This window comes from Amblyomma americanum, chromosome 8 (genome assembly GCF_052857255.1).
Source record: "Amblyomma americanum isolate KBUSLIRL-KWMA chromosome 8, ASM5285725v1, whole genome shotgun sequence".
Classification (NCBI taxonomy): Eukaryota; Metazoa; Arthropoda; class Arachnida; order Ixodida; family Ixodidae; genus Amblyomma; species Amblyomma americanum.
In genome coordinates this window covers 75,000,841-75,010,284 of record NC_135504.1, presented here as the reverse complement: position 1 = coordinate 75,010,284, position 9,444 = coordinate 75,000,841, and the positions used below count along the sequence as shown (strand labels likewise).

The 9,444-nt window shown below is 47.1% G+C and overlaps 1 protein-coding gene across 1 annotated transcript in view; it reads right to left on the bottom strand.

The window, feature by feature from the left end:
* Nucleotides 1-1,794: 1,794 nt before the first annotated feature.
* The window catches only part of Ttc26 (tetratricopeptide repeat domain 26), a 227,643-nt gene continuing 219,993 nt past the window's right edge, over nucleotides 1,795-9,444 (bottom strand). The window contains exons 15-16 of the mRNA XM_077633401.1: nucleotides 2,776-2,909; nucleotides 1,795-2,038 (exon numbers count right to left, since the gene is read on the bottom strand). Coding sequence (XP_077489527.1) covers nucleotides 1,927-2,038; nucleotides 2,776-2,909 — 246 coding nt within the window. The 3' untranslated portion in view covers nucleotides 1,795-1,926. The remainder of the gene's footprint in view (nucleotides 2,039-2,775; nucleotides 2,910-9,444) is intronic.

The following is a 9,444-nucleotide window of genomic DNA, read 5'->3' as shown; positions in this document are numbered from 1 at the left end:
TCATCCGCCCACCTAACTTTCTGCCGCCTGCTGCGACGCTTGCCTTCTCTTGGCAATCTTGCCTTCGCATTACATGCCCTGCCCAAGCCCATTTCTTCCTCTTGATTTGCACTAGGATGGAATTAACCCGCGTTTGTTTCCTCACCCACTCTACCCGCTTCCGGTAATTTTTCTTTCCATGGCTTGCTGCCTTCTCCTTAACCCAAGCAGAACCCTTTCCGTTAGCCTCCACGTTTCTGCTCCGTAGGTGAGATACGTATGTGAGACAGTTACTGCGTTATTTCCTTTCCTGAAAAACCAATTTGGATTTTTTTGGGAACTATAAAAATTGGAAACTGTAAACTGGCTTGAAAATTGAATATTGGAAACCATAAAAACAAAAACAGTGATTCGCATTATACCCCTGTCACACGGACACCGCAAAGGCCTTTGAGAATCCGGTAGACAGCCCCGGTGCTCAACCCCAGGAGAAAAATGTACCAGCCCTGAAGATGAAGTGAGGCGGACAGCTGGAGAGAAGAAAAATGACGTTCGGGGCTCTCAGATTGAATACTGTCGTTCAGCTGAGCTCCGTTCAACTCCATTAGTTTGACGCTCTGCCAATAAACTGCTGGCACGTACAATATAAGTCAAAAGTAATGATGATCGAATTATCTGCTTTTGGTATGGGTACAGTTTTTCTGCCTTTCCAACCACTGCAAAGGTCTGCTTTGGGAAAGGAGATCTAACGACGTACCTAACGAGGAAGCCGTCGGGTATGCCATTAGCACCTGGAGATTTTTTTATTGTCAATATTCAGCAGAAGCGAGAAAAGGCCCTCTTCAGAAGCAGCAACATTATTCATGGGCGCGCAGTGCGCCACTTGGTCGAAGCATGGGTTTTTACCCTCATAGTTAGCGAATACAGAGCAGAAAAATTGAATAAAGGCTTACGCAACCAGCGGTGATAACGTTATTGTTTCGCCATTTATGAGTTTTGAGAGTTACTTTCTTCTTAGGATACAAGTGGCGAAAGAACTTACCTGGCGCGGTGAGCAGGAAGCAGAACCTGCGATGGCAGGTGTTGCTATCGGTGGGACTCCTGCGACCCGGGTTGCTCCGCCTGGGAAAGTTCTCGTGATGAACCACTAATTTAACTGCCACTGTGGTCAGTTTCCTCACAATCGGGTGGGCAGGTTGTGATGACGCCACAAGGCCACACGAGCTAGATTGCGCACCTAGGTTGCTTCGGGGATTTTTCACTCACAACGCCGACGACGACCGGATTTATGCACAACGGGTGCCTTAATGATGTCGCGTTGAAATCGACATAACTGCTCGACGATGGCGCAAAATCTGTGCAACAACGAACCGATAGACTGAGCTCGGAATCGGGACGAACACGCTGAAGGAAGGAATGGCGACTGCATGAGAAGAAAGTTTCAAAAGGCACACTTGATATATAATGTAGGCGGAGTCTGGCGAGAATACAGCGATATGTGGCGGTACTAACATTTCCTTTGTTATGGTACTTGAAATTTTATTCCACTTGGTTCGTTTTCACCCCTTCATCATCGGTGCGTGCACAGCGCCGGCATTTTCACTCCAAACGCTACTCTGAGAGCTTTGAAAAGAATCTTACTAGAATTAAGTTCTGATTCAACGTTTGTTTTCTTTGAGGCATCTTAACTAGCAGAAAAAGACAAGACACACGCTGGCGTGTGGCCATCTCCTTTTGCACTAGTTAAGATACCTGATGTCGGTAACGCACTAGCCCAATTGAGAGCCTTGTAAGACTTTATTTCTCGCGCCGCATTCTGCTCGCTGCTCTCGTTGGGTACATCCCCCTCACTGGTCAGGACATGCTGATGCCATGTACTGCACGTTCCGAGCATCCCAAGAGCCCTTTGCGTGCGCAGCGCAGTCTCTTGCACACCCCGTGTCCTGCTCAGGACAGGGCGACCTTCTCCTTGCACCAGCCGCGAATCAATTTGCTGATGGACTCGGCCTGAGAGTGGCTGGCTGACTTGAGCATGTCCAGGACCTCCCGAAGGCACTCCCTGCAGACACCCAGCGGAAGCACATTCACTCTGCTGGACAGGTTTAGGTTCCTGTGCGCACTGACGCCCACTTCCATGTGCCTTACTGCTGGCTGGCGGGTGATTAGCGGAAGTGCTGCTTTCGAGATGCTTTCCCCGTAGTAAGGATGCTTCGTGGGGAGGGAGGGAAGTTTCTGCGCTAGTAAATACAGATAAGGTTATCGGGTCTCCCTGTGCAAGAGTGCAGTGTTATGTCCCCAAGTCATTCCGAAGTACAAAGTACTATGGTTAGTGCAGTGTTGATCGTCAACTTCAATAATAAAATATACCTGCAGCAACACAACTGCACTCAGCTCTCACCCGTGGCGCAGAAAATACAGCTACCCTTCCCGCCCCACACATAAATATTGGTGTCCGCCCCCAGGCCCACCGCCGATGATTGCGCAGCTAGTTGATCACGTGGTTCCGGGGTAGTAGCGCCATTGATTTTCCTGTCGTGAAAGGGCTACTAACACCACTCTTAGGCGACCTTTGTGGGCCGTTTGAATGCGTTAGCAGACAAACGTTCGTTATATCCAGGACAGGATACTAAGTTCGTTTAGGCAGTGTACTAAGTTAGTTCGTAGCCCGATGGGCAGGTGACCGCCTGCCACTGGCTACTAACAGACGGCAGTACCCATTTCCTCTTGCACCAACGCATTGATTAGAATACGCGGAGCGAGCGCAGTCACGGGGCCAACGCTGCGTCGTCCACTCACGGCGGCTCCCTGCCGGCCAGCACCCTCTGGAAGGTGCCTACGCAGGCGCCGCGCTTTCCCTCCCAGTACTCCGGGTTGGCATCCATCTTCTCCAGCAGGTCGAAGGCGCGCGCCGCGTACAGGAACTGGCCCATCTGTACGCCGCAGGAGAAGGAAGGGGCCCGTCACTGACAGCGCATGGCCACGACGGGGCAACACTTACGATTTGTGTACTACACTTGCAAAAAAAAAATGCTTCAGCAATACCATCGGAAGTGGGCAAATGTGGCCAAGTTGTGACAGTGTTTGGCGAAGTTTTGTTTATCTACACCTTTTTACTGTACTTGGGCGCCTTCGTTGTCGTTTGATTCACTGAATACTCGGTCGTTACCAGCAGTTCGGGACTGAGGCCTAGTCCATTTGCTTTCTCACCACTGGACGGTGGCCTTGAGCATTCATAATCAGCGCGATGAAAGAAGAGGAACAAAAAAAAAGGAAAACGTGCGGCGTTAGCCAGAGAACAATCTAAGGGCCCCTTAATGAGCGCGGTGTTTAGTTAGATCACTTGACAACATCGCGACGAATAAGGTTAATTTGGACGAATTGGGTTATTGGCCCACAACTTGATATCGGATGAATGCGTTTTTGACCGTTTATAAGGCGCAAGCTGTGTACGTCTTACATGCATATAAATCGCAAAATTGCGCTCAGAATGACACTATAAAATGAATGGAATATCAGTTTCATTTCAAGACTTTTCGGCTACTTCTCTTGTAGAAAAAGGGGTTCAGATTAGTACCAACGATTTCGTAAAAAGGCCTTAAAGGTAGCAAATATGCATATCTGAGTATTTTCAATGTGTAAAACAAGGTTGAATTATAATTGGAAAATGCTTAAGGAAGTATTGAGGCAGTTCAATGATGAAAAAGACATAAAACCTGAACAACTTTTCAAAACTATTTTTCCCGCCAAACTGGGCAGCGACTAACTGTACACCTGCGCTTGTAAAAACGCACAGAACACCAAGGATGCCTATCAGAAAAAAAAGATAGTTTGACTGTTCCCCAGCGTTCACCACCAAAAATATAGGTGCTCCGTTGTCCGTTTGCCGCCATTTGAAGCAAGTGGGGCAACATCTGTGCCGCAGTCTTACGAAGGGTTAAAACTTTATTTGGGGTAAATTTTGGTTCTTGTTTCGAGAAACACTGTTTTGTGCTATAGAACGGTTCAGGAAAGATCACATATACCAGGTGTTTCAGGGAAGGTGATCACTAATTTTTTTTAAATCGGTTTTTGATTTAAAAAGAAGCTTTTTTAACAAATAGCAATAGCTGTGCTGGCGGGCATGAAAAAAAAGGCGAACCATGGCAGCTTGTAAAGTGATTAACTAAATTCTAATTGTCAGCTTCTTAAGCATTACCGATAGGCACCTAATTGCAATTAGTCGCCGGTCTTCAGTAATAGCCATATCAGTTTTTAGAGTTTCGAAAACGCGATTGCCCTCGCAGCTGTGGCTCGAGAAAATTTGGCTGCATTGTGCCAAAATACATGCACTTTCGAGAAGCATGCAGACAAAGCAATCCCTGCAGTGCACGTAACTAGTGGAAATAGCCAAATGCTGTCAAGCCACAGCGCGAGGGCAATCGTGTTTTCGAAATTCTAAAAACTGATATGGCTATTGCTAAAGACCGGCTACTAATTCCAGTCAGGTGCATATCTGCAATAGTTGAAAAGTTAACCATTAGAATTTAGTTAATCACGTTACTAGATATCATGATTCAGAATAAGAATCAGTCTTTATTTGTTAAAATATTTCATATGTACATATACCACGCAGAAGGATGTCCCGAAGTCAAAGACTGTAATGGGACCTCGTAATCAAATATATCGTGTAAATAATTTAACAGCTGCGACAGATCAGATGAATATGCGAAATTGAATACATACATATGGGGTACAACTTAAAGCAGACACATGAGAGAGAAATAAACACTATTAAAAAGCTATTATAAAAGGCCACCGAAACATCCTTAATTATATATCATCCGCCAACACTGGTATTACTATTCCTCAAAAAGCTTCTGTTTACCACAAAAACCATAATTTTAAAAATTAGTGATCACCTTCCGTGAAACACGTGGCATAGCGTCTTAGGGATATAACTTAGTGGAGAACACATTAATAATTTGCGATTCGCTGATGTCATTGCCTTACCAAGTATCTTTGAAAACGAAATGTAAACATGATCAACAGCCTATACTCAGGCAAAGTAGAACGGTGGGTCTAAAGGTGCAGAATACTGAAGTAATGCTTAACAGTCTTGGATGACATCAACAGTTTACGATAGGCAGGAAGAAGTGCATATTGTCACGAAGTGGTGACTGCAATCCGGGAGCAGAACAGCAGCGAAAATGGCGTGTAAACTAAACTTTATTTGGGGTGACTTGCGCCCACAATGGACTGAATCACTCGGCGGCGGCGAAGCGACAAGCGTGCTCAGCGGTCGTTGAACAGAATGGCCGCCGCTGTCGACCGTGCTTAATTTAAAGCTGCTAGCGAACTTTGGAGATAAAGCGCGCAAAGTTACTGGAACATTCCGGAAAAACGTGGAATCAGCTTCGCCTGGATGCAATCAGTCGAGATAAATCTGGTCACGTCTCGCAAACAAAGCGATAAAGCGGCGCGCCGGCAGCTTTGAAGAATGAACAAACACTGCAAAGGTTACCCGCTGCCAGTGAGGCTACACACTCGGCCAACGAAGTCTACTCTGTGAACGCACTCCAACCAGCAGAGTACGCTGTTCTGCGAGTAACAGTCCACTGATGTTGTGTGCCTTTGCCAATGCCGAGTGACACTTTCCGTAAGTGCACTTGGCTTGCACGCTTGACAGGGCTTTAAGAATCGGCAGGGTGCACTTGGCAGGCAATATAAGGTCATGGGTAGCAGTTTACCAGTATCTCTAAAAAGGAAAGCATGCAACACCTGCCTAAAATAATATTAATGATTTTATTTGCGTCGCTTATACAGGACGCTGGAAGCCTGCGCAACATGCTGCCACATAGCTGGCCAAAGCCGCAGGCCCCGCACTGGCAAGATCGCGTTGCAGTCGCAACAAACCATTTGATTTCTAGATACAAAAATAGCACACTTTCAAATATTGTTGCCCATACATGGAAACTTAAGGGAACAAGCACGATTTTGCAAAGTGGAAAAAAATGCAGTCATTCAAATTTGAGGACACAAACTTACAAAGTTAAAAGTTTAAGTTCTCTCCCCGATGGAGCAGAAACATGGAGGCTAGGGAAAAGATTAAATTGAGGACAGCGCAACAAGGTACGGAATGGAAAATGCTAGGTGCAGCGTTAAGGGCTAGGAAGAGAGCAGAGTGAACCGAGAAAAAAGGCGAGGTAATGGTATCCTAGCTGAAATCAATAAAGAGAAGAAGAATGGGCATAGCAAAACGTGCAATGCAAAGGGAAGATAACCGATGACCCCTTATAGGGTACAGTGGAGTACACACCAAGAGGGTGAAAACATCGCAAGGGTGGCGGAGAGGCACGTGGGCGGCGGATGAGGTTAAGAGGTTTGAGGGTATACGCTAGTGACAGCTGCGACATCATCATCATCACCAGCCTGACTACGCCCACTGCAGGGCAAAGGCCCCTCCCACGTCTCTCCAATTAACCCTGTCCTTTGCCATCTGCGCCCATGGGCACCCTATGCCCGCAAACTTCGTAATCTCATCCGCCCACCTAACCTTCTGCCGCCCCCTGCTACGCTTGCCTTCTCTTGGAATCCACTCCATTACTCATAAGGACCATCGGCTGCATTGCCTTCACATTGCATGCCCTGCCCAAGCCCACTTTTTTGTCTCGTTTTCCAATAGGATATCATTAAAACCCGCCTTTGTTACCTGACCCACTCTGCCTCTCTCTGTGTGAATGACTGGATGTGAGTGCGAATGGCCGTTAGTGTGAATGTGATTGAGCCGCCTCTCAGGTTGCCGAGGTATGTCTGATCATGGCTGAATGTCGGTCCTCAGGCTTCTACCACCTTCAGTTTGCGCCTATTGTTGAGCCAAATTACGATAAATGCCACCCTCTCGTTGATACTCTCGTTGCCTCCATAAAAACGCAGCCGCCGTGGCTGCATAAAAACGCTAATGCGCCCGTGTGCTGTGCGATGTCAGTGCACGTGAAAGATCCCCACGTGGTCGAAATTATTTAGGACGCTGGGGAGTGTTTGCGGAAATGCGTCGAATCAGACGGATGCCACCCAACCGCCCTCCAGTGTCGCCAGAATTTAAGAGTCACAAACAGTCGTGTACTTAATCAACATTTTAACCACACATCCTTGACACAAGCAGCAACACCGCGTTGGGCTTTCGCCTCACCACACTGTAGGCCAACAAAGTGCCCCCCGAATTTCTTAGCTCACTTCGTGCCAGGGAGAGTCAGTTTGCAATCACCGCAACATTTTGTGGCTTCTTCTTACGCGCACGGCGCAGTCGTTTGTGATTGATAATGTTTCGCAATACCCAGGAGCTGGTCTTATCTAAACGCTTTGCCCTTTGCGGTACAAAACGCGATAAGCAATCGTACGTGGCAGATTTGAAGCGATTTCAAAGGTGCTAGATATCATCCGTTGTAAGCATTAGGTCAAGAGCTATCTCTAAATAATCTTAAACGGACGTTTTTAAAATGGACTAAGCCCTAGGGATCCCAATTACTACCAGCAAGTTGCTCGAACAGCGCTGTTAGACCGGCCTCATTCTAGCGTTAAACGTTGCCAGGTTCAGATTCCAATTGCGGCCTGTCGGGAGTTAGCACCCTCCGCTGCGTCACAGGTCTGACCACCGCCTTGGTAAGTTGCTTCTCAGCCGCTGGGGACTGAAGGCCGAAGGTTAATTGGTCTATTGATATAGAGGGTTGTGGCCATGTAGGTTACTACACGAGGGTGGCCAAACTCTACTTTGGTGAGGGAGTACGTTGTCGGTTTTGCTCACCGAGATCAGGCTGCACACCAGGCCTGGTTATGGAATTTCATCGTCACATACTGTTTATTTTTAAACCCGGTGGAGAATAGTTCGACATCGGGATTCGAACCCTGGTTTTCTTGCACGCGAGGCGGATGTTCTAACGTTACGCCGTCGTTGCAGCTACCACAGAACAGGATTGATAGCAGCGATATGGGAGATTCCCTTGTCACGCGGTGGACATGGTTGGGCTGATGATATAAGCAGGCCTCAGCGCCCCTTCTGGCATGTGCTGATAAGTTCATAACTTTGCCGTCTTCAGCACTTGGACGGCGCTCGCCACGCGTTTTGCTACAGGGTAACAGCTGGGTAACTCTGTCCATGCACCGCTCTCGCCTTATTTTTGTCCTCCGCTTTATTCCTTGCTGTCTCACACTAGTGGCTCAGTGGTTAGCGCACTCGGCTGCTGAGCCCGATAAGCGCTGTCAATCCCGGCCGCGGTGGCCTTGATTCTAAGAGGCGAAACGCCAAAGACGCCCGTCTGCTGTGAGATTCCAGTGCAGGTTGAAGGTCTTACGCCAGATGGTCGAAGTTTTTCCGGAGCTCTCCACTTTGCGGCCTCGTTACCACTTCCGTCTTTTACTGTGCGCCTCCTTGAACGCAAAAGGCGCCCGTGTGCTGTGCGATGTCAGTGCGCATTAAAGGTCCCCAGGTGGTCGAAGTTATTCCGGAGTCCTCCATTGCGGCACCTTTGCTTTTCTCTCTTATTTTACCCCAAACTCCCTTCCTTCCCTCACGGCGGGGTTGAGGTGCCGACCGAGAAATCAGAATTTAATAGCGTCTTTCCACAAAAAATCCGAGGATTGCACATATGTCTGCTTAAGCGCGCAAATGCTAAAGTCTTTCCCAGTTCTGTTTCTCCCTCGATTTTCCATCTTTGTTATTATTTTTTCTTTCTATTCGCGCTTTTTATTTTCATTGATTTATGTTTTATTTATTTTTATTTTTTAATATCATTTCATATATGTTGATTATGAACCGTCGCTTAATCAACTTCTAATTTTTTATTTTATTTACCATACAACTGATGATTGACAGTTCGTGCGGACAACTTCCGTCCACAAACATCCGTACACAAGAGTGCAAACTGCTGGGCTAGTTGGTTCATATTGCATAGAAAAGGAACCAGCGAAAATAGACGCAAGACAAGAAGCGTTGTGGTGTGTGCCTCCTTTGTTCTTGTCTTGCGTCTATTTTCGCTGGTTCCTTTTCTATCCGTACACAACTTCCGGCCACACCATTCATGAGCCAAGAAAGGCTTACGCCTTAAAACCATTTTCGACTCAGAAATGGCTGCTTGAAGAGGCACTGCAGAGAAATTGAACTGTGCCTGTATCGATAGGTTATTGCAATCTAATCACAAAGAGACAAGTCTCACCGAAAACGCGCTTTTATAAGCTAGAAAAGACCCCAAAACAAAACAAAAAAACAGGTGTCATCAGCGGCCAATTTCTCAACTAAAATACATGTGTCGACACCGGTTTTTTAGCGCAGATTACGGAGGCTATGCTATCGTAAACTTGAAATCGGCGGCAACCAGTAAACGGTGTGGAAGTTCTCGGTGTCCCTGTAAGCTGGGAAACACGACTTCCTTCATTGAAGCACCATAGGCCGTGATGCCTATCATTACGGAACTCCAGTTTACAATTGGAAGG